This window comes from Eucyclogobius newberryi, unplaced genomic scaffold, assembly GCF_026437365.1.
Source record: "Eucyclogobius newberryi isolate DKJ021-1_F unplaced genomic scaffold, fEucNew1.0.hap1 SCAF_2, whole genome shotgun sequence".
Taxonomy (NCBI): domain Eukaryota; kingdom Metazoa; phylum Chordata; class Actinopteri; order Gobiiformes; family Gobiidae; genus Eucyclogobius; species Eucyclogobius newberryi.
The window spans coordinates 16,827,748-16,852,399 of record NW_027315834.1 but is presented as its reverse complement, the minus strand read 5'-3'; the positions used below and the strand labels follow the sequence as shown (position 1 = coordinate 16,852,399).

General features: G+C 40.1%; 1 protein-coding gene across 1 annotated transcript; it reads right to left on the bottom strand.

The window, feature by feature from the left end:
- Positions 1–2,202: 2,202 nt before the first annotated feature.
- On the bottom strand, positions 2,203–24,290 carry plxnb2a.1 (plexin b2a, tandem duplicate 1). The gene is made up of 40 exons (XM_072453829.1): positions 23,770–24,290; positions 22,795–23,121; positions 22,556–22,694; positions 22,294–22,439; positions 22,037–22,216; positions 21,390–21,524; positions 20,443–20,543; positions 19,768–19,894; positions 18,515–18,677; positions 18,177–18,288; positions 17,980–18,091; positions 17,677–17,778; positions 17,497–17,592; positions 16,620–16,707; positions 16,302–16,465; positions 16,068–16,216; positions 15,511–15,646; positions 13,266–13,402; positions 12,874–13,056; positions 12,603–12,693; positions 10,683–10,886; positions 10,512–10,595; positions 10,163–10,258; positions 9,928–10,064; positions 9,755–9,855; positions 9,271–9,500; positions 8,683–8,864; positions 8,533–8,599; positions 8,267–8,413; positions 8,101–8,178; positions 7,524–7,602; positions 7,175–7,275; positions 6,790–6,871; positions 6,559–6,710; positions 6,190–6,350; positions 4,891–5,038; positions 4,758–4,822; positions 4,600–4,675; positions 4,370–4,444; positions 2,203–4,278 (listed from the first exon to the last, which is right to left on the bottom strand). The coding sequence occupies exons 1-40, from the start codon at positions 24,283–24,285 to the stop codon at positions 4,174–4,176; spliced, it is 5,574 nt and encodes a 1,857-aa protein (XP_072309930.1). The 5' UTR covers positions 24,286–24,290; the 3' UTR covers positions 2,203–4,173.
- Between the last annotated feature and the right edge of the window lie 362 nt (positions 24,291–24,652).

The window sequence follows — 24,652 nt, the reverse complement described above, 5'->3', positions numbered from 1 at the left end:
TATTGGCTATGAATAATATAATTTTAACTGAAAATGTAAAAGTAATAGTTATCCTTACTAATTTATCTTTTACTGCTCCCAACTGTTCCTTCTTGCCAAAGTGACAAAACAAGTTATATTAAATTAAACAAATGGCATAAGCATTGCTTGATAACACTCATAAAACTAGACAGTGCAAACATGTTATTCCCAGAGAATGAACAGAACGAGAAGTGAAGATCCAAACCTAGCTATTGTGAAGAGACTGCGTTTCTGCAACTTTGCCACTTTTATATAAAAATATATAGTATTTTTCTATAACAGATGTAATTTTAATGTGTCTGGTTATGTTTCACTATCAATTTATTATAATTTATAACAAATAGTCTAATGATGCTTTTTAAATAAATTGAAACGTTTTATTGCTCTATTAAAAGTTAATTACAATATAAATGTTTGTTCTGATCAGAACATCACACACTGGACTCCTGCATGAAACAATGCTGCGATGTGATTGGCTGATGGACCTCACGTGCATAAACCTTTACGTTCCTCTCATTGCACTTTAAGAAGTCAAAGTAAAACAGACATCACGAGTCACGATTGATCTCACACATGGTGATGTGAGAGAGAGGGACGCAAACTCAAACCCGCTCATCTCTAACTGAGGCTGCACAGGGGCCCGGGACAGGGGCCCGGGACAGGGGCCCGGGACAGGGGCCCGGGACAGGGGCCCGGGACAGGGGCCCGGGACAGGGGCTGCACACTGTTCACTCCAAAGTCTCACATCAGAGGTTCTGGGCGAGACGGCGCTCGTCCGGACCGGATCTCCGCCTCTTAGTGACCCGGGGCATAGACGCCCCTCACCGGCCTCACCTGCAGCTAACACTCCCGGGCTGGTGTAAATGTGAAGCTTATTATCTTTCATTCAGACATATTATTGTGCGCGGGGCAGAGCTCTCCTCGCCTCCAGCCTGAGCGAACTAACGTGACAGAATCGTGTTGTTTCAAACAGCAGCATTAACCGTCTCTTTGTAAGAGAAGTTCAATACCTGGAGAGTGTTGTTGAGTTTGCAGTTTCTTTACATCGTCAAGAAGTTTCTTCTTTCATTTTTCGGCACCAGGAGATATATTCCTCTGGACATGAGGACCACGTTCTGTTGTGTTTATGTTTTGCTCTCGATCTCCTCGCGCACAATGAAGTTGACCAATCAGCGCAGGTTTGGTGTCTTGGTTGCCAGATTGTCATTACAAATAAATGCGGTTTGTGTGTTATATGTTACCGCTGTGTGCACTGCCGCGCCAGCAGCGCTACTACACTAGTGGCGCACGCTGCGCTTGCACTTCGCATAAGACGGGTTGCCAGATTGGGGGCCCTTTTAACGCCTCGGGGCCCTACGCGGCTGCTTAGTTCGCTTATAGGCTGGGCCGGCCCTGGTTACAAAGCCATGTTTTTAGTTAATTAACCCCTTTTGCTTGGGGCCAATTTAAAACTGAAGCTGTTCCAAACTCTCTGGAGCACAAACAATCTACTGGAGTCTTTGTGAAGCTGAGACTCTGTAGTTTTGGACTCGGATGTCTGGTTTACTCTAATCATAAGTAGAAACGAGCTCTGCACAGAGGAAATCAGATTTTAAATCCTGCCCTGGAGTTTCTTAAATACAAGACTGAGTAAAGCTGGTTTCTGGAGGGATCGGCCGATTGACACTAAAATGAGCATCAGTTGGGTTTTGACAATTCTCTTTTAAAAGCAGAAAGCAAATTCAGTAAAAAAAAAAAAAACTGCAACATCCAGGCGGAATCCAAATAAAAATCCTATTCATTTATTCATTTTATTTTAGGGGAATTACTTGTGGGTTTGGAGTACAAACTGACCCTGATACTTCCCAGAATGATGGATTTGAATGAACATAATTGGGTTACAGCTTTATTTTTATGCACAGCATTTCAAGCTGCTTGAGAGTCCCTTTTATAAGATGGACAAAATGGAATAAATATAGAAAAAGTCCAACGTCTTGCTTATAGACCGTAGTTTTAACCTTCTTGAGTTGAGGAGACCAGACGTCCTTGAGGAGTTTTTCTTCATTTCTGACCTACAACATCAGGAGCATCTTAGTTCTACGCTGCTCAACAAAACACTCATATCGGGTTCTTTTTGCCAAAGCATAAATACTGTACATACATTTGAGGCTACCTACTGGAAAAGAAGAGACAAGAAACTCATTAGTAAAAACATAATTTATTGGATATCTGTAAATCTATACATTTTGCCCACTTCTCTACTTCTTCAGAAGAGTCACTGATATGGGCATCACTTCAGTTCAAGCAAGCTATTCAAGCCTGAATCCGTCCTTTTTTTTATTTCACAAACAATCAACATTATTTGTCATTATTCTTAAGTGGATTTTTACAAGAATAATAATACTTGAAAAAAGCAGTATGCAATGTAAAGAATGTTATAAACCTTTGAAGCAATTGTTTTCTTGTTCAGTTTGCAGGCTACCGTTGGACATCTTATGTTTGAAAGTACTGAGATTGCAATTTTTATTTCAGTAAGCCTTCAAAATGGTACACATGTTTGCTTACAAAAATAACTTCTTTGATTCCTTTAGTCGAAGCTCAGGACCTTACAGCTCTAGCAACTTCTGAAAACATTTGTTCCATGTTATTAGTTTTATGGAAGTGTGGTGGTGGCATTTGTCTGGGAGAGTCAAACTGGCAGCATCATAATTGGCATCTCACTTATTACAGGAAAAAGTGACAGCAAGCCACACAATCCTCCAAAACAAACTTGCACAAGAAACAGAAACCCATTTGAGCAGTCAAGTTGAAAGAAAAAGTCAGGTTTTCTAACATTATTGGGTGTTTTAATGTATGGAAATGGTTTTAACGCGTCACCATAAATGAAAATTATAATTTTTGGTTTTTCTGTGTCTCTTATTCTTGAAAGTTACTTAAGGCACTGGCTGGTGACAAGAAGGCGGTGGAAAAAGAAGCAAAGTTGATGACAAAAAAAGCATAGACATTTCACGGCATCATTTAAATATGACATGATTTTATGAAATTGTGATCAGTTAATTTATACAAATCCAACTGAAGGGAGATTATGTTGCTGCTTACGTTTGACTGCAGAACTCATACAAACAATGCAACTGCTGCAATATCAGTCGAAACCAACCAAAAAGGGGCTCGCCTTGAAGAAACAGTGGTCTCTTAAATAATCTATGTAGTATTTCAACCCAGTATTTAATTAACAATTATTCAGAATAACTATGTACCTTTGACTCCATTTGGCTTCACTGCTACAGGCACACAGCCCATGATGGACTGATCATAAGGTCTAAGACACTTCATAGAACAGTTAATGTGAGAATCTGAAAGTCTGACAGCATTGTCTTTAAAAGACAAATTCAAAGATCTTGGCAAGGATTAAAAAATAATAAACTAAATTTAACAATTAAAATGTGGCTCAGAGCCCTTGTTTACAGTTTTCACAGCAAATAACATGTCCAATAGCAACATAAATCAACAGAAAATAATGACACATAAATGATTGTAGAAAGATGGATTATGGTGAAAAGTATCTATGCTGTGAAGTGTAAATTCTATGCATTCATTTAATACAAACTGCAGTGTAGCAAAAGTAAAACTGAAATAATGAAATTAAAATATGCAGTACCCTGAATACACTCAATAGCGTGCCAAGTCTCTACGTACCATAATTGTTTATCATCGGCTGATTATCACTTTTTAAATACGGATTTCCCTCGTACAATAACTGACTACAGTTCTATCTACAGTTTTAAGGAAAGTCCAATTGAAATTGATAAAAGCGTCTGATTGCTCAGGTCTTCATTATTGTTCAAACACTCATTGGGCATGTCTTCATGGTGGGGCAAATCAAAGTTGAATGTCCATATTGTCCAAAAATATATATATAAAAAAGTCTGTCGTTAAAATGAATTGCTTTCACAGAGTTTGTCCTCGCAGGCACCAGGTCTCCTCTTGGCATTTTCTGGAAAGAATGGCGAAACCAATGTGCAGTAGATACGCACGACATGTTTTCACGTATGAAAAGTCATCTTAACCTCAGCTCGTTCCAGCTTTCTCAAGCTACAGTCTTTTTGTGAAATGGTGCATCAAAAGTGACATCTTGTGATTTTCTCTCTTCTAAATTCTTGAAGAGTTCAGAGATCAAAGGTCAGTGACTTTGTTCTCAAGGGCAGCGGCAATCTGTTGTAGCCGAAGGGTGAGCTGTTTATTTTGGGCAGCGGGGTCTTCATCTAGTGACTGAATAATCTGAAACAATAATAACACTTTGAATAAGATGGGTGTAAAAAAACAACAACTTACAATCATGTCAATGTCATAGTGATTATAGTGTTCTTACCACATCGTAGTATTTGCTGGCGTACTGATAGAGCTGATGTAAGGCCACCTGTGTATTCAGTTTGTCTGTGTGTTGCTGTCAATGAGAAGTGAAAAAGAGTGTTATTTCACAACTGCATACACCAAATGTTTATGCTACAGAATATACAGCAGATAATAATACAAAACAATGACAAGTTTTAATGCAAAATGTAACATGTTTTTAACTAGATTAAATATAAAAGGTCATACCCTGGATACTTCTGCAAGGTGAGTGTTCATGTCCTGGTCACTTACAGGAACCATCTGCCTAATGCCTTTGTAGTAGCTGAGGAACAAAAACAAGTGAAGGCATATTTTAAATATACGTGCATTTTGCAAAATATTTCCATAATGTACAACAGACTCACTCATCGACCATCTTCTTGTATGTGGAAATTTCTTTTGCATAGAGCAGCTTGTTGCTTGGAGACTCCTAGTTGGTACAAATAGTGTTTAGGATAATAAATAGACAGATATAGTTCTTCTAAATCGATTGCTTACTCTGCTAAGTTTGTGCTCGGACTTGGTGCAAGCATCCATGAAAGTCTGGGCAATAACGTGCAGCGAAGCATCGACCACCTCTGTTACGTGCACGTCAAAGACAAAGTGGGGATTCCTCAAAATGTTCACCCAGAACCGCATCGGTAAGCTAGAAACAGAGATCAGCTACTTAGGACACGTATACATATAAGTACACTTGAACAAGTCTTGGTCAAACTTATTCACACTTACGATGTGTAAAATCCTTGAATAAAACCACCAGTAATATTCTCTCGGGCTTTGGATTTTTCTAATTCCCTACTTTCAAAAAGGACTTCCGATTCCCTCCTTTTACTCATCCCTGCATCCTTTCATCTGCTCACGCCGCCTGTCCCACCAAAGACCATAACTCTCGTCAATAATTTACCACTGCTGCTGAATATTTCATTGTCCAGCCTGTTTGTGTGTGCGTGTGTGGACGTTCCCAGTGATTGACAGGCCGAGCTCAAGGCTAGCTCGAGACTTTTGGAATAAATAAAGAAAACGGAGGAATCTGTCGCCATGTCATGCCATTGCCATAATTTATCAGTAAATGGTTATATTGTCACGATAACAACCTGTCAGTTAAATAAGACTTTTCTTGGGCTCAGCTGCATTTTGCAAAGGCAGATAGTGTATCACCTTCACTCTGTGTAGTCAGTGAGTTAAACATATGATACAGAATACAATAAACATCTAATTTCTCCAGTAAGTTTTTTTCTGGTTTCCCAAAATAGTGATTTTTTTTGAGAGAGTTGAAGAACACTTGATAAAGCTAGTATGCATTTTGCTCTTTCCAAACCGTAACAGAAAAATCTAAAACAACTTCATATATTGACTTCCCCAGCAGTGGATTATGATCACAGGTAAGATCCAGATTCTAAACTTCCTTCAGTTTTGCGGAGTCACGGGCAAGGATACAGGTACAAACTGTAATTTGATGAGCACTCTATGTACATTTGAGTAATTCTGCATTAATTTGAGGCAAAATAAATTTAAACACAACTCTGAGTAAGCACATAAAAAGTTGATTCTGCATAATGTCTTCTTTGGCTGTTATGATTTTTACTCGATACACAATTCTTCTAGTTTTTAGGCATAAAACACAGAAAGTGTCTCATTAGAATTTTGTCTTTGTGTCGAGGAGAAAGTCATCATAATAAATAATTCCATCAGCGAAACAAAAAATAAACAAAAGGAATACAAATTTGAAAGGTCTATTGTTGGGTGATAATGGCGGCTGATGCTTAACCCTGAAGCGACACTGGGTTTGATCATTACCTGTTGGTCTTCCATATGTGCAACGTCTCCTCGTCAACATTATCGTGTCGGTGCGCTTGTTCATCCAGAAAGTCAAAGAAATACTTGACAGCGGGTGGAACGACAGAGCCTGAACAGAGCACACTACGGAAGAAATCGTCCACAAACTGTTGCAGAGTACCCTAAAAACACAAGAGAATTGATCAAAAGTTTGCTGAAGTATTAGAAATTAAACACAAATAAATAATTGAGGGGGGGAAATCCTCGATGTAGTGGCTATTTGAAGTAAAACAAATTGAAAACATCATTCAAAAGGTGTAACTTAAATATATCCATAGAAAGTGTATTTTAAACTCCATTGTAGATGTTTTTGTGAGTTTGCCATCCCACCTTGACAGACAGAAGCCTGGTCAGGTAGATTTCCGTAATGGCTTTGGTCATGGCTTTATCCTTCATGCTGCCTCTCTTGGACTTTCCTTCGTCCATTTCATCCGACGTTCTCACCAGGTGGTAGGTATTGTCATCTTCTAACAAGGAATTTTCTGTGAGTGAGAAAAAAAAAACAATACAGTTTGATGCAGTTTTTCCATACAACAGATGAAATTTCCAATGTTGACTTACTCTCTTCATAGCTGTCCTGATGCTGGTGAAAGGCCCGTGTGTGCAAAACTCTGGACAGCACCAAAGTGGCATTATCTCTGACCTAAAGGACATAGATTGTTTACTCAGACAACAGGGAATAGATCAAAACATCTAGTTTAAATGTCAGATGCGAGACAGAGAAAGCTTGAAGTTTTTGTTTTCTACAGCGGGAGTCTCTGGTGGCTCAGCATTTCTCTCCACTTCACAAGTATAATCTATAATCCAAAACAACCTTGAGTGTCATTCAAGACATAAAATATCAGAATGGAAGTCAAATTAATCAGCTGTAAGATCCATTAGTTTCAACTGAGTGGCAAAGTCGAGATCCTTCTCAAGTCTGAAGTGAAAACAGTACTGAACTTACATTATAATGAGCCAAAGTGTTGAGTCTCTTCCAGCGCCCTTCTTTCTGTGAGGTCAAGTCAAGGTCAGACAGGATCTGACCAGTGGAGCCAGGACGCCACTCTGTCAGAACAGGAAGACATTGAAAAAAATCAAGGAAGTGCAATTAACATGTGCAAGATATAAAATAATAATCAGACAATAATTGTAATACAATTAAAATCAACTTGGCAAATCTAAGTGGTCTTTTCAATGTTGTACTGAGTGGATTTTATGATCTAAATTCCTTCCAGGCACAAGCACAGAATTATGAAGACAAAAAATAATACAAGGAGTAGAAAAATATATATAAATATATTAAAATGTCTTACCAAGAGCAACACTCTCCACTTTGGGCCTCTGAGAGTAGGGAAGATTTCTGTATACCTGATCAATAATCTTTTCCTTCACCTGTAAACAAAAAAACAACTTATTTGTCAGGTACTAACAAGGCAGACAAGTACTACTTGGATGGGAGACCACTGTCACACATGGCCACAGTGAGGCGCCAGTGCCTCCAGTCTAGTGCAAACTGTCATTGTGTCCTTAGGCAGGACACTTCATCCACCTCTCTAGTATGAATCGGGTGTGTGAGTGGTGGTGGTCGGAGGGGCCCGATGGCTCAGAATGGCAGCTTTAGTCGGTCTGCCTCAGGGCAGCTGTGGCTACAATAGTAGCTTACACCACCAAGTGTGGCATGAATGAATAATACAGTGTAAAATGTGTTGGATTGTCTTCAAAGATATAACAATAAATTAAATATATATAAATTGGCTGAAGAATGGCTTCCCAAACGCTAATTTTATAAAGAAATTAAAAGAAGATGGCGTATCCTCTAGAAAACCTACTTTTAAGGCGCTCGTTGTGGATGTCATGCAAACTGAATTTTGGCTCATTTTCTCAACAAACCTGTGTAATTGTATCACAGTTGAGCACTTTGACAGGAGTCACATCTGGTCCTTCTCCATGCACCAGTACCTGCAAAGTCTGTGAAAGCAAACATCAATTATTAGGAAGCAAAAAAACTTTGAAATATTTTGAAAATTCCATAGTTGCTAGTACAACTTTTACTAACCAGAACACAGTACTCCACATCGTCACCCAGCAGCCCGGTATCATTCAGCGTGTACTTGGCTTTCTTCAACTTGGCATCCACTGGCCCTTTCTCCACTTGATGTTTTAAGGCCTTGAACAGCTTGTACAAAGGCTCTCCCGCTGTGTCCTAAACACAAGATATGCAATCCACACTTCATTTAAATAGTGTCTATTTCTAGTTAGGAAAAGTAGATTGCAGTTACAGTGAAAATAAAATTAAAGTTGTTTGAAAAAAAAAAAACTTACTCTGAGGAACTGATAGAGACAAATGGACATCCAATTACAAAGCATCCGCTCCACCACAGTCTCCGACCTACACAGGGAACAAAGCCAACGCTATGAAGGACGTCAACAATGTAAATGCACTTTTTATTTCTTCATGACATATTCGCTGACCTCCTGAGCATGAGTTTAGGGTTTTTGTTCTGCACATGTTCGTCCATTAGCTCCAGCAACAGTGTCCGCATGATGTCGGTGTAGTACTCTAGCTTTCCATGCAGCGCCACCGTCAGGAGGGAGGCAAAATAACCACGGGACCGGGCGTTGAAGTCAGGGCGACTCTCCAGAGTGCGGATGAACTGTTACAAAAGAAACAATTGTGGAATGACTTTATGAAATGAAACCTCTAAGTGCATTAATGGAAATTGAATAGATATTGCCAATGACTCAAATTAATTGACTGCATTCCTAATCATTTGTCAATCCACCCCTAAATAATTGCTTTTTCTTAAATGCAATGCATTCTCTTCGCATTTAAAATATGCAGTTTTAAGAGTTGCATAGACACACCTTTACCTTCCAACCTTTGTTTTTATAATTGAAATACATTTGTGTAAAATAAAACCCACTGATTTAATAATAATTTTGAGTAGTTCTGTTGCATTTATTCTAGCAGACTTTGATTGGAACTTGGCTGGTCAACATCTCTAAACTAAATTTGTTCATAATCTTTTCAGAGCCGTCAAGATAAAACGGTAAACTCACATTGAGGAGGAAGGTTTTGCTGTTGAGCAGGTTGGAGAACTGGTTCAAGGCCTGGGTCACTGTTGCCTTGCGATTCTCAGGGATCTGGATCTTATCCGTGACCATGACATCGTTGGCACCATCTTTAGACGGCAAGAAGAAGGTGCGATCCGTGTAGGTTTTGTAGTCGAGGAAGGGAATACGGGCCTCGCTCAAATCACTCGTATTGTCCTCCATTTCAATCATCAGATCTGACACAATAAGAGACTACCATCAATCAACAGATCATAAACCATAAACACATTACATGAATTATGATCTAAACCTCTTAGGACAATTGGTCTCAGGTCTTTAGATGTTAAGTTCCAAACAAATGAAATATGACAAACTTGTGTAGGTGACAACTTCATTCTGGATTTCAGTCTGCACAAGCCTTGCAGAACATTGAGGAAAAGAAAGGCCTTGCCCTAACCAGAGGAAGCTCCGTATCTGATGTGTATTTTACCTGTGAACTCTTTCTTGCACCGATCTCGCACACTTTCCTCCAGATTTTCCAGCTGGTGTTTGACCTTCTCATACTCGCGCTCTGCCTGCCGACTTTTCCTCCTAAAACAATTAAACAAACGGGTTAAAAAACAAAGTTGAGGCACCTCACATATGTCCACGTACAACATATACCTGTAGCAGTAGACTGAGATCGCAATGAAGAGAAGCATAGGAACAATTACAGCAGGGATGATGATAGCCAGGGGGATTTCATCTTTTCTTGCGTAGTACACGGAGCCCACCAACCATTCGCCATCCCCAAATTTCACCTGGAGACACAACAGTAAAATATTGGACTCAAAGTGTTCATGTTATCTTCCACAAATGCTGTACAAGTATGTTTTAGTCAAGTGCTGATTGTGCGTACCACGAGTTCGAGCAGGTCGCTGGTTGTGTCTCTGCGTTGGCGTTTGGATCGGGCTCGAGGCTGAGTAGAAGGAGCCTCAAGGATCAACTTATCATCCTGCAGAGTCGCAAAAATTGTTATTATAAATACATGTTTTTACTTTGCCATTTAATTCCACATGAACCTCAACCAACCTTGGGTTTGGAAACATGAAGTAAGCTTAGTCATTCTTGTGAATTGCTCAATTGTCTTTTCTGCCTGACTTTCTACATAATTTAGGTTTAATTCTCTCATTCTACAGTGTTGCCAAGCTCAACTATTTTGAGCCAAGTCATTTTAACAATAATAACAAAGAATAAAAAGTTCACACCTGCAGTATATTGACATGACAGGAAGCATCTCCAACAAAAGCTTGAGCCTCATTGGCCGTCATGGCTTTTGAGAATCCACGACCCTGAAAACAGAATGAAGGAAATGTCAAATAAGGCCGAGTGGCAAAATGCTATTGAGTTTAGCTATAAACACAGGTGTGCGCTCTCACTGTGACAATGATGATGCTGGTCTCAGTGATGACGTTCTTGTTGAGCCGGTCAAAGGTGGGGTTGAGGTGATAGTTGAAGTCCTTGAGCTCCTCCACCACATTGTCCAGCTGCAGGACCGTCCTGATTGACTCTACAGAACAGTTCACTGCCGGGGAGGTGAAGTGAAGCACGGTGTCATTTTTACTATTTGACTTCTGCACAAACTGGAAAACAGAAAAAGACGCACACAATTGTGACCTTGCAACATACAGATGTACATAGGCTGTTCTATCCATCCATCTATCCATCTATCTATCCATCTATCCATCTATCTAATTATTTTTTAAACTGTTGAAGGAAAACAAAAAGGTGGCTTTTCAAAGCTTTTACAATAGTCGTCTAGACACAGATGTGGAAGTGGAATTAAGTTGAATAAGACAAGTGCAGGTGCAGAAGCCTATGAGCTCTTTGTGTAGTCCTTTTGCCTCTCACTGACACTGTGTTGTGTCTGAGACGGATGGAAAACGACAGTGCTTTTAGTTTTCTGCCAAAGCCCTCTGACTGACACTCTCTCTCTGCAGGGGAGAGGAGGTGAAGCGCTTCATCACCACTCCATCACAAACTCTGTCTGAAGCAGGAAGACAGAGGGGAGCTCAGTGGGAGCAGAGTAGAAAACTGAAGAAAAGGATACAGCTCTGCTACAAGTCTGGAATCACTTTACTTTAAATATGGTGTTTGGTATTTTTGCCAACAAATAAACAAGCCCAGGAAGATAACAGTTTATCTGACCCTAGTTAAAATCCAATTCGTCCCACCTGGCCAAAAAAAATGTCTTTACATTTAGGAACTCGATCAGACCGATAAGCACATTAAACATTATGTTTTGCCTCCCGCTGCAGCTGACAGTAAGATCTGTGAAGGCGTGCCGTGTGAACGCGCAGTCAGATGGTGTAACCCGTAAAGTATTTTACTGTTTACAACCAAATGCACTTTTTAGGAACCGTTTGAAATTGCTAAAGAACTAAAGGTAACAGCCCAGAAGCTTTTAGGGCTAAAGCAGCATGGATCATGCATGAGCGACCTGACCCAGCGTGAATGCACTCTGGAGCGTCTCCAGGTGAAAAACAACTCTGTGCTTTCATAGTCCACGATGTGTGACTTCACGCTGGCATCATTTGTGAATATTTGTTTAAAACGGTATCGATAGTGTTGCCGTTTTGTATTTCTTTCTTCTTCTTTTTTTTCCCCCCCTTTTGATTTTTGGCCCGTAGGCTTCACCAGACAGGAAAGACAGTGCGTAACGGGGTGCGAGAGAGAAAGGACACACAGCAAATCGTCGGAGCAGGGAACTGAACCCATGACTCCACGGCCGGCCGCACCAGGAGCCCGGCACATGTGCGCCACGCCCCACCCACTCAACCACCGGGCAGCACCTCTAGTGTTTTTCATTTGCTGGGCCTATAGTTTGTTAAGGTGATGCTTATGGTGCTGACGCAACAATGGGTTGAAGCGAAGGCGCATTCGGACCTGAGCCATCAGCTTTACTTCTTCTCATTGAGCTATCCAACCTTGACCGTCGAACCTCGTATCACGACAGGATTGTACTACAATGTAAAGAGGCATCAAAAGTGAACGTCCAGAAAAGTGTGCATCAATATATTTAGAATACATTGTTGTGAACATGTCCAAAGTATGTCCGACACTTAAATAATCAACTTATTGTGTGAACATAAATACTACTATTATTGTTTTAAAAAAAAAAAGTTAATAATAATAAAATCAATAAAATCAAGAATAACATGAGAATGTGCGCAATTTATTTGTGTATGCGTTTTGGATTGTGAGGAAGTTAACTATTTTATTACCCACAAAATATGGAAAAGAAAAGGGGAGCGTACTTCATATATACAGTATTCATTAGCCAGTTTCATAACACATACCTCATTAGGTGTGGCGTCCTGCAAAACTTTTATTGTAGCTCTCTGAATCAAGTCAAAGCCGTTTCCGGTCACCACAATACTGCGCCCACCACTGCACACAACAACACACAACAACATACTCTTTAATTCACTTCAAGATGAAAATAGCATGACTAATAAGACTAATACGCCACTACTACAAAGTTGTGTGTTAATATTAACGTTCAATGTTGCGTGTATTCTTTCACTATAATGTTGTACGATATGGCTGCTACTTAAAGAGATGTTTTACCACAGAAAGCTGGACTTGGGGCTGTAGCCTGTGATCTTTGGGTTCTCAGAATACTGGTAAGCAGCTGGCACATCTTTTGTGGTGTTTTTCCCATAGTTCACGGTCACAGTTAGGGGGTCGGAGGGAACCTTCTGTCCACGGTATTGGCCCGTCTTGCATATGATCTCTTTACCAAATGACAGACTGAAAAGTAAATAGGGAAGGAAAAACAAACAAATAAATGTTATGGCCAAAGAACAGGAAAAATAGACCACAATCCTTTACTTTGCTACAATTGTTTCTTGTTAGCTGTTTTGGGTTTTCACCAAAGCCTTATCAAAGCAATTGAGACAACGAGTATTGACAAGTCGTGCAACACAGCTTTTGTGGTTTGTTCTTACAAATTAACTTACACTTCACAAGGTACTCCTCCAACACTGACTGCCACGTCATCTTTAGTTGCGGTGTCCAGGTCCTCTCCTTCAATGGTGATGAATGTTCCTCCTGCTGCTGGACCCTTGGCTGGCTTTACATAGAGTGGTTTTGGGTCCTTCAAAGAAAGAAATGAAAGCTTGAAGTTCAACTATTCTACCATCCTGAAAGTACAAAGATGAAATATAAAGCAACAAAGAGGATGATAGAAAATTGTAGTGCACATTTTTGACAAGGGAATATATGATATATAGTAAATAGGTCCTCATTGTTGTTAATAATTAGGGATATAAAATAACTGTAAACATACTACCATATTTTTAGCCTAAAGTCTCTTCATTTTTTGAACACAGTAGTCTTTAAACCCACATCTGCGCAGAGGACAAACTGGGAATGCCACAACAGCACATGGACACTGGGGCAACTTTGAACAAAATACTGGTTAAATCTTTAATGTTCGACTATTGCCAATATGACTTTTGCTGTAAGCGCCGGTGCCACTGTCTGGAGCTTAATATCAGAAGCTAAAGAAAATTACACCAGCCAAAGATGTGTACAACCACTTGATACATAGACTTTACAACACCACATAAGCTATATATAGCCTATAATACGTTTGTGCATTGATAAGAAATGGAGCTGCTGCTGCTGCAAAAAAAAAACACAGACAGAATAGCAAACAAAAATATATTTATTCTGCACTGCGCTGAAGAATGTGGCGGCTTGCAACTCATAGATCTGGAAGAGCAGCTGTGCACGGAGCATAATATGTCCTCGTTTGATGGAACGAAAGAAAGGTGTAAAATAAAATATAACATGTTTTTGAATCCGCGCAACAGCTTGGATGCGTTTGTAAAGTTCTGATAAAATGGTTCTGGCAAGGAAAAAAATGAACATTCCCAAGAGGCAAACTTCATACACCAGCACAACAACTGTGATAAAATGTGAATATATGATTATATTTCTGTGATGTATTTTATCTGCATAATAGTGATATTTTATCTGCATCATTAGTCTAAGAGAAGAACGGGTGTGTGACAGCATTTGTTTGTGAAGGGGTCGTAAAGATGGGCCAAAGAATGTTGCCCCAGGGGGGGAGTTGCACCCCCCCTTGCAGGCTTGATCTCTACGGAAAAATACCAAGTGCCTTGATGTGAGGCTGACCAATGAGAAATGTGACCCGCCTATTCCAGAATATCTAATAAAACCAACCAGCATGGGAAAAAACAGAGTGAGACGCGGGGGTGAGACGCAGGAGGGTCAGCCAGGCTCCTTACAACGGCCTGGCTGACACAGTCCCCGCGTTTTCTCCCATGCATGCCACACAAATGTCTGATGTTTCTGTGTCGTTTCATATTCTAGGTTGAATTGTGTTCTCTATGTGTTAAGGAATAGCATCGGTGTATGTCTAATTCCATGACACGCGGGAGGGATCGCTTTGTCAAATAGCTTACACAGGTATATCTGTCAAACAAGGACTGAAAACATATGCCCTTTGTATGCAGGGATTCTAATATTTGTCATTTTAATGCTGGATGCTGTTTTTGATGGAACCCACATTTATCAGTTGGGGCTGAAGAAGAAAAAAAAAGTGGGACTTTTTTGTGGCTGCATTAAGAATATTATTTGCCAAGACAAATGGATGTGCAAATGAAACAAATCTAGCAATTACGCACTTAGTTATGAGGTTTATGAAACACAAAAAACTTAAGTCTAACAAAATAGTCAATTTGCACAAGAGTGTGTGTGAGGTGAAGATAGTGGGGAAAAGGAAAAAAATAAAATAATTAAAGTTAAAAGTTAATTGCTGCTCAATTAAAACAGTAATATTTGGATCAAATAGCAAACGCCAAACAAACAAACAAACAAACAAGCAGGAGGAACCTTAACTGTGAAGACATTTGTTTGTACAAGCAGGACATTTAATACTCTGGAAGTATTTTAAGAATAACCACACACAAAGGAACGATGTAAGCTCTTACAGAAAACGCTTCATATTGTGGGGGATTTTGAGGAATATCCAAAAATAAACATACCAACAGTTTTACACTCATGTGAGGCTTTATGTAAATGATGTTCTATTCAAACACAAGCTAAAATAAGTAGTCTAGTGCACCTGCAGATACAGTAGGAGCATCATTTTTGTCTTCTGGTACATGTCAGTTGCTATTCACACAATCAGTATTTATCTATAACAACTTGCATGCAGGATAAGTACCAACTTACCCGGTAGGTGAAGAAGACCTGCGACGTTCCTGTTCTACCCCCCTCCACTTCTATGGTCACAGTGCCTTGGTTACGTGGAGGGAACGGGATGTCAGACGGAGGCGTTCGCTTTGCAGGGCCAATTTCACACACCACACTGTCAATGCAAAGCATCAGAACGGTTAGAGCTGCAGGCAGAGATTTAGTATTCAGGTATATGTAAAATCAATTAAAACAGCAGACGGTCCAAAAGCACAAAATGTCTGAACTGACCAACAATGTGAAATGGTTACATGGCCTCCACTCAAATACGCTCTAAAACTAAACATGAGACGCTCTACTTACAGGCGGAATCGCATTCTGTGATTGATTGACAATTCAAATCTCTCTATGGCCAAATGATACAGCTCTTTATCTAGGCAAAACACTTGCATCTTACAGAAATTAAAAAAGAAATATATATAATTTTTGTTTAGATGATGTTCTAAATGTTCTAAACATTGTGTTGTATTTGACTAGATTGTGTGTAGTAAAAATGTCAAAGACCGCGGGTAAAGTATAACAATATTGACTTGTACCTTGTGGAGACGGAGTATCGGTCTTCCTGATGCACACAATCTACTCCAGCCACAGTGATCTTCTTGATGTCGTCTTTCTTAATGCCCATGTTGGACCCTTTGATGGTGACGGAGATATGGCCATTGAGCGGGCCATAACGAGGGATGATCTGAAGTAAACAAAAATGCACTTAAGTACACTTTCAACAAATTATTTATTCTAACAGCAAGAGGTACAGTAGAAGTAAAACTCACATCTGTGATTTCGGGGCTGGGGCACAGCTCCCGCTGCTGAAACGGGCACAGGAGGCGGTAAACACAGGTTTGGGACGAGGCGCACCAAACACACTGGTACTTTGAGTCAGCGTGTTTACAAAGACTGCAGTCCTCCCTGCCCACTGAGCAGTTATACAGCACCACTACAGGAGGAGAGGGCACGAGGATTATAACACCATCCAATATCACAATGTGATATGATCACAGCTATGGCCGTATAAATGTATGCTAGCAAGAGCTTATAATGTAGTGTTTAGGGTAAAATTAATTTGTAGTTTATATTGCAGCCTTACTAACCTGTCAGAGTACTGTCAATCTTCCTCTCTGTTCTTCGGTCTTTGATGTGGAATGAAATATTTGTCTCTTGCATTTTGTCGAATGTAAACTAGACACAAATACACAACATAGAATTAAAAAAAAAACACATCTCACTCTTAATGACTTTGTTCCCTCATTGGCTAAAGTTGTAGGCCTTGCAAAAATGTAAATATTTGAATGAAAGAACAAGCCTAGTTGATTTAAGTAGATTCTGAAGCAGAAAAGTTTGGAGAAAAGTTGAGACAAGATACTGCAAAGGCCAACATAAAAGTAATGAAAGGGCACTGGCTTAAACACACACACACACACACACACACACACACACACACACTTCAAGTGCACATCAGCAGACTTCTACTCAGCAGGAAGTGGAAATCAATAAGGCAGACTGGATGAAAAAGTGAGAATGAGCAGAGAAAAGTCCCTGACATACAAAGGCTACCCGTCGTTTCATGACTAAGGGAAAGTCATTATACTGCTGCTTATGTCACAAGAGGGAGCAATCAAAGATATACTTTTTTGGCAAACAATGGTTTTCACCCATTATATTTTTAGACCTTAACTGACAACTGAGGACTCAGGAAATTATAACATGGGTAGCTTTTACAAATTTTGTTGAAGTACATATACTGTACCTATATATTATTATATTACACTAAAATAAACAGGAATACTGGTTATAACATTTTGCCTGCAATGCATGAGTTTGAATTTGAGAGGACGAAAGTCCTAATAATGGCACCTATAACAGGAAAATGAAGTGGTCCTAATGTTACGCCTGAGTGATGTCCTTTAAACTTTGACAAAGTAACAAATATAATTGTATATATATATATAGAAAACATTTACTGGTTACCCTGTATCCTTTGAAATAGAATTTGGAGCCCTCCTCTTGAATAACTGGGTGTTCTGTATTCCTCATCAGCTCAGTCCCAATGGTCAAACTTTGACCCTGCGGACATTAGACAGAGAACACACAGTAAATGAAATGTTGCTTATGCATTATTCAGAACTGAATACTTGTAAGACGACTCACAGAGTAGATGTCCAGGTTTCGGCCTTTGAAACTGATGGGGATTTCGAAGTCAACAGGAATGAGCAGAGGCTCTGGAGACCCAAACTGGGGGCAGCGGTCCGGCTTTAACCATGACATTGGAACGAACGACACGGGTCAATGTAATTTCCACAATGCATCACTAAGATTTTATATTGTGGCCGTCATCAAGTGTAAACACTTCATGTAGTTTTATAATATAACCAAAATTCAGGAAAGGAATATAAGCATCATTATCAGGTAAACTGAGAATCATTTTTCTTGCACCAACATGTTTAAACACACCTGCTGGGGTTTGATTATGTGGCTCGCATGAACAGTGTCGTCCTGGTCACTGCAGATGTGCCCCTCAGCGCTCCACTGACAGCCCCAGTCACTGGTCACACACGAGATACACCTGAAGTACACAACATGAACAACATTAACTTTTACCCAAGTAGACACTGAAATGTTTGTGTTTATTTCAAAATGACAAATCTTACGGTGTGTTGGGGTTCTTTCTGACAGTTGCGGCACAGTTATAAAAGTAGTACTGGCTTGAAGTCACCTCAATATCTTTGTTTACCATGACCTTGACTGGAACAGACACATAATCTAGAAGCAGAAAATTACATTTTAATTTCATGTAGTAAACTAACAAAGGTGTGTGCGTGTACGTGTGCGTGCGTGCGTGAGACACACACATTTAGTTTATTATGATAAAGCAGTAACTGGTACACAACTTGTCTCCATCATTCAACAGGTTGTGATATTTCAACCCGATGTGTGTGTGAATGTGAAATTGGTCATTACTGGTGATTAAGTTCATGTGGAGACATACCCTGCAGTTCTGGAGTAGGTGGGATATGGACTGGTTCAGGCAATGAGCAGGTGACGACTTTACTGTAACTATCCATTGCTGCTTCACTGGTGTAGGAATCGAAAACACACTTCAGAGTATCATTTGACCGCAGTCTGGGCAGTGAGGGGATGATGATGTCCACCTAGAGAACATTGAAGATAACAAATTAATCATAAACATCAATATTAAACCAGGACTAAAACAGTTTCATTTGTATCTATATTTGCAAGTAACTGGGATTTATGCATCTAAAAAGGGAGAGCATGAGGAGTAAAGAGAAGTATAAACTGGAGTCTGAATTGAGTAGACCTTGATAAATGGTACAATGCATGATACTGTTGTGTACAGTCAGGTATGTGTGTGGTACTGTAATAATTACTATTCAACAATGCACCCTCTCCTCATTACTCCTCCCTGACTCTGCTGTTTCAAATTATCCCAAGTTTAACCACCAAAACTTTCTGATCTTCTCTCGCGCTCAAGTAAAGATTTCACCTGGGATTTTCTTTAACCTCACCGCAGAGTAAGGACTGCAAATATTTTTGTCTTAGCAGTTAATTCACACACTGGTCCCAAAGTCCCCTGATTAGGAAGAAGCACGCACTCCTCTAAGGGATAGAACCACATTAGCAGTTTGCTGAGGTTAAAACCATGTTGGACCCATCTCTTTCTACTCTAAAAACTAAGACATCTCCAAGGAGGTAGAGGCCATGATGGAAAGCGCCTTTATATTTGCTGATAACACCTGTGCTTTGCAATACATGTGATGAAAGCTGATTGAACTGTACCATTTTGGAGAAAATTAAATGTGGATAAAAATGATATGTGCAAACTCATTAAGTATGTGAGACCGTAAAAAAGCATAGATAAAATAATATACAGGAGCCAAAGCATACAAATAACATGGCAAATGATACTCATATTCCATGTTTGGTACACAAATTATGTCCATCCTCACAGCAATCTTTTGCTTCTAGCCTTTTCAACATTTTGGAATGATTCAACAAAATGATGCCATTTCCATTTGCCAGTAATATAGCAGCAAACCCACTGCTTGAGGCCCCTTCAGGTCCATCTACTTGGGAGCTGTAGGAAATGCCTCAGACATCCGAGGCAGGGCGTTTACAGAAAGCACAGCTCAGCACACTCTGAAGTTGGAGTAACTCGGAGAGCGTCGGCCCTGGAGAGGAGCAGAGGAGGGCACGGACATGTGCACAGTAAGTGCCTCTCACCTGCTGGGTCTTCCTGCAGCTGATGTTCGGAGGAGAGAAGGCCTTGATCTGGACACACTGCTGATTAGGGGACCACAACCAGGTGTTTTCATCCATGGATCTACTACACTCCTGCTTGCGGGTACATCTAGGGTTCAAATGAAAGCATGCAGTTAGTGGCCTGAATTTGACAGTTTACAGCAGGGGTGGACAAACTGCGGCGTGCAGGCCACATGCGGCCCTTTTGTCTTTATAATATAAACATGACAAGTAATATTTTTTTTTTTTAAATGTTTGCCCTTAGGCATCTGTCTGCACTTGTATCCTTAATAAATATGACGTGAAATGAATTAAATAATAGATTCAATAGCCTATTTGACAGAAAAGTGATATTTTATTTGATATTTAATTTGTTGGATTTTTTATTTTTTTTTCACACCAATGATCGCGGGCCGGCCCTCCGCTACTTGCCTGGATTCGAATATGGCCCTTGGAGGAAAATAATTGCCCACCCCTGGTTTACAGTGTATGGGTTAGACTCCACATTTGAAATACAATAAGTTTTAGGCAGATTATACTGAAACATTTCAGTTTGCACAAGTACAGTAGATATATTTATTTTTGTATTGAAATACACTATATCATTTATTTTTAAAAGATCAAACAGAACAAAAACTGCTTGCAAAAAAGACTTACTTTCCTTCAAGCACACACCATCCACAGTATGGGTCTTTCAAATTGACACAGGACTGGCAGTCTGCCTTCAAATGACACGCCTGAACAGGAACTTTACTGATCTGAAACGACAACATATTTCATGTGTCACCACCACACTACTGCAAATCTGTTTGATTCAATTATTCATATTCAGCTAAATCTGTGGGTGACAAACCTCAGTTGGGCTGCACCCTGGACAATAATCAGTGAGACACAAAAATATACACTGACACAGTAATTATGAGACATTTTTTCCAATAAAGCAATCCCCAGAGCAGGAGGTAAATATAGACATGAACACAAAACAAAATGTATACATATAGTTGTTGGCATTGTTAATACAAATTTGGATGTACATATAATTAGCTTTTGTTATTTTAGTTTGTTTTTTTCCCCATCTTAAACCAGCTGAGAGTTCCTTTCATGCACAGAGCTTATGTAATACATATAAATGAACAGATGGAACAAATCCAAGCATCGTCTCTTGACTTGATCAAAGTGAAGGGCCCACTTGAAGTACATTCTAATTAATTAATTTCTAAATCAATAACATCAATTTCACCTCAGCCAAGATTGATAGCGACAAAAAGATGAAAGGACAAAAGAGGGAAGGATGTATGAAGTGGAAAACAAAGCACGCTGCCACAGAGAAAATGAATGAATAAATCAATGGACGGCTTCTGTGTGGCAATGTAGACCGATGCATTCGGGTTAGTCAAACATATGAATTTATGATCAAACGACAGATAAAGCTAATGGGGGATTCATTAAGTCACAGACAACTCACTGAAACAAAGATGCATAGCTGGATAAAATGCTGGGCCCATGACCTTGGTGGTGTGAACACAGAGGAGCAGGACAGACAGAGGGGAGGAAGATGGATCTGATGAAAAGTTAATCAATCAGTCGCTTTGTGAATGCCTGACCTTCTTCTCTGTGGTAATGTACAGGTGCTGAAGGCTGGAGTCAAACAGCAGGTCCTTGTTGACCTTATCTCCCGTGGCTTCAGCCAGTGTTTGGACGTTCCCTTCCGAGTGGGCCGAGAGGTGCACCTTCAGAACCTAAAACAAAGCATAATAAACTGAGCAAATTAAGCACAATTGAACTGCCTTTAAATTCCAGATACTACAGCCTAAAGCAATTGAAAAGATTTACCCGTTAATTGTTCTAAAGTGTTAATAGTATGCGGTCATAATACAACAGGTTGTTCTGACAGGAAGGGGGGGAACAGGTTATGAAGGCTGGTACACAGTGGTGAGGAGGTTGAACTTATTGTGCTAGGGCCAGTGGAGATCTATGGACAGGGATGAAATGCGGGTGAAGAGACGGTCGGCAGAGTTCTGGATGTACAGGAGTGTGAGGAGTTGGGGTTAATCGTGAAGCAGACTATTGTAGTAATAGAATAGGAAAGAACACGCCTAAGCTTTTCTCACACTTATCCTTATGTAAGTAGAAACAAGAAGAGAAAGAGTACAAATTATAATTTGAAGTGCATTTGTAATTTGCAACATGTTTAGTGGGTATAATATGGCACACAACATCCTAACACTTTCAACAGTATAAACTTCTTTACCTCTCCAGTGGAGGTGCCCAGGAACGCCACAGCATGCCCCATTTCAATTGCTACAGCCACTGCCGTCATGTGACCCTTTCGGGTAAATGCGGGCTCGGAGCTTAAGGCAAACTCAGCCTTACTGGCCAGGGGTGAAGGCAGAAACTCAGCTCCACACTTGTATTTAAGAGCCATGTTATTCTGAGGGAGAAAAGACCATAGAGGAGTCTAAATACGTATAATTTAAAAAAAAAAAAGCATTTTTTTGTGTTGCATACCTGGTTATTGTTAAGGCACAACTCTTCTGACTTAGAGGAATAAGGAGAATAGACCGCGGGTTTGTTTTTGATGATACCACCATCACTATAGCAAGCGCCAATGATCTCCACCAATCTATTATTAATAGAGCGCAGAGGATACATACCTGCAAAAAAATAATAAACAAACCTCTTACAATAGGTTAGGCTATAAATAAATTATAAATGCAGTAATTAGAGAATAAATAAATGGAATGTAACACATGTCATAAGAAACACTTACACATGGCAGAGTAATGTGAATCTTCATCTGAGGTAAATGTTACAAACAGCACTTTGTCTGATGCAAAAACCTGCCCATATTGGTTTGATTTGGTCATATTTTGAGCCAAGACCACTCCTGGTGTGGACACATAGGCAGCCTGGAAAATAAGAATACAGTAATTTACAAAGAAAACTTTTGTGTCTTTCTATTCTACCCAATTCAGTTCCTGACCAAATGGACATATTTATGTTTAATACCTGGATTTTGTTGAACTTGTTTGATATGCTGCAGTTGAGTTGAAGCTCGGTGTAGGAGTAGTATCCCTGATCATCCTCACACATTCTGGAGATAAATGTGAAGTTCTTAGTGTCCTGAACGCCCAGCGTCCGTGAGAACAGGAAGTAGACAAAGCCACAGTCTTTGAAAGCAAAGCGAAAGTCGTGGAGGTAGCGCAGGACAAACGGGTTAGCCTGCACTGCAGAGGCCTCAATAATACTGTCAAAAACCACCCAGTCCCCATAGTCCTGCAGAATACGTGTGGAGATCAGCTTGGTACTGTCATGGCTTCCGTAGCCCTTGCCCACCTGTGCAAAGAAAGGTCAGACAGGATTAGGTTTACATTATATAAAATGCAATACGAACATATTTTTCTACTAAAATAAAATCAGTCAGCAAAGGTTTTTTTCGGCCCGTAGGCTTTATTGGGCAGGATAGTACAGTGTGAAATAAGAATGAGAGAGGGAAGGACATTGCAGCGAAGTGTTAAGCCTGATTCGAACTCACTACACGGGTTGCTCACCTGGAGCACACAAGTCCACACACTCCACAACAGAGCGGCAACAGTCGGTCAGGTTTGATATCAAATGTATTTAAAAGAGTGAGGAACAGTTAAGGATAAAGAAAGGGATTTTGTTCATGGGTTTTGGGCATAAGATTTAAATAATTGACTATGGCAATGGTCTTCATTGTTATAGCAACAATGCAATTCAAATTAAAATATGATATCCTCTGAATGGGAAAGGGCCTTCACAAAATCCTTACAATCAGGAAAGAATCAAATGGGAAGAGAGAAGGTATAGACATTCAGCAAATGGTCGCGGATGGGAGGCGAGCCTATGACCCTGGTAAAAAGCACACATGTGCAACAGCTTAAACCACCACATAAACAAGAATTTGATCATTTTATACAAGGTCATACAAGTTTTTATGTTAGTAAAAAGTGTCTCACTTACCAAGAAAACCGTAAAGTTGTCTCTGTCCTTGGTAAAATACGACATGACGGCCACCACAGTCACGCCTTCCTCTGCACTGGCCACATAAGACTTCTCTCCTTTGGTATCACTGAAGTACAGCCGCTGCTCTACGTGGCTCAGGTTCCTCAGAGAGCAGATGCCCCTAAATACACTGCCACACACCACCAGGACGTCTTTGGCACTGTGCACAAGCAATAACTTGTTGTGGTTATCTGTGTCCACTGCCTCCTCACAGGCATCAGTGACCGGAGGAGTGCATTGACGATTGTCCCGCTTGGGTCCGGTCTCAGTCTGGGATTCTACTTCCAAGTTAGAGTTCAATTGATAAAGGGCATTCACAGCCCCCACATATAGACGTCCTGTCCGAGGATCTGCGACCACATTGTTGATCAGAGTGCCCGAGAGAAAGTCTTTACTTTTAGCATGTGAACTGGAGAGAAGTGCTGTTGCAAGGATGAAAAGGGCAAAGAGGCCTGCCCACCACTGCCCCATCATGCCTACAGGAGAGACATGAAAAAAACATTTGTAATATTTGGTTTTGGGAGAAGATTTATGTCACACTTTAATGTACAAAATAAAAAATAAAGACAAATCGTAGAAAAAAATTCAGTTGTAGTCATCTGGACATTGTTTTTAGAAAAACAACATGTTTTCACTCTCATCCAAGAGACATTGTCAATCTGCGGATCGGGTCTACGAACTCCGATATTCATTCTATTCTGAGTAAAATAATAAAAGGGTGTATACAGTTTCACTTGAGACTCCTCTTCTTTGTGTCCTGACAACCCTGGAATGGGTCATCAAAATCCTTTTGTAAACTGACTGTTGCTCATCACTGAACTACAATGGAAGAATCCTGAAC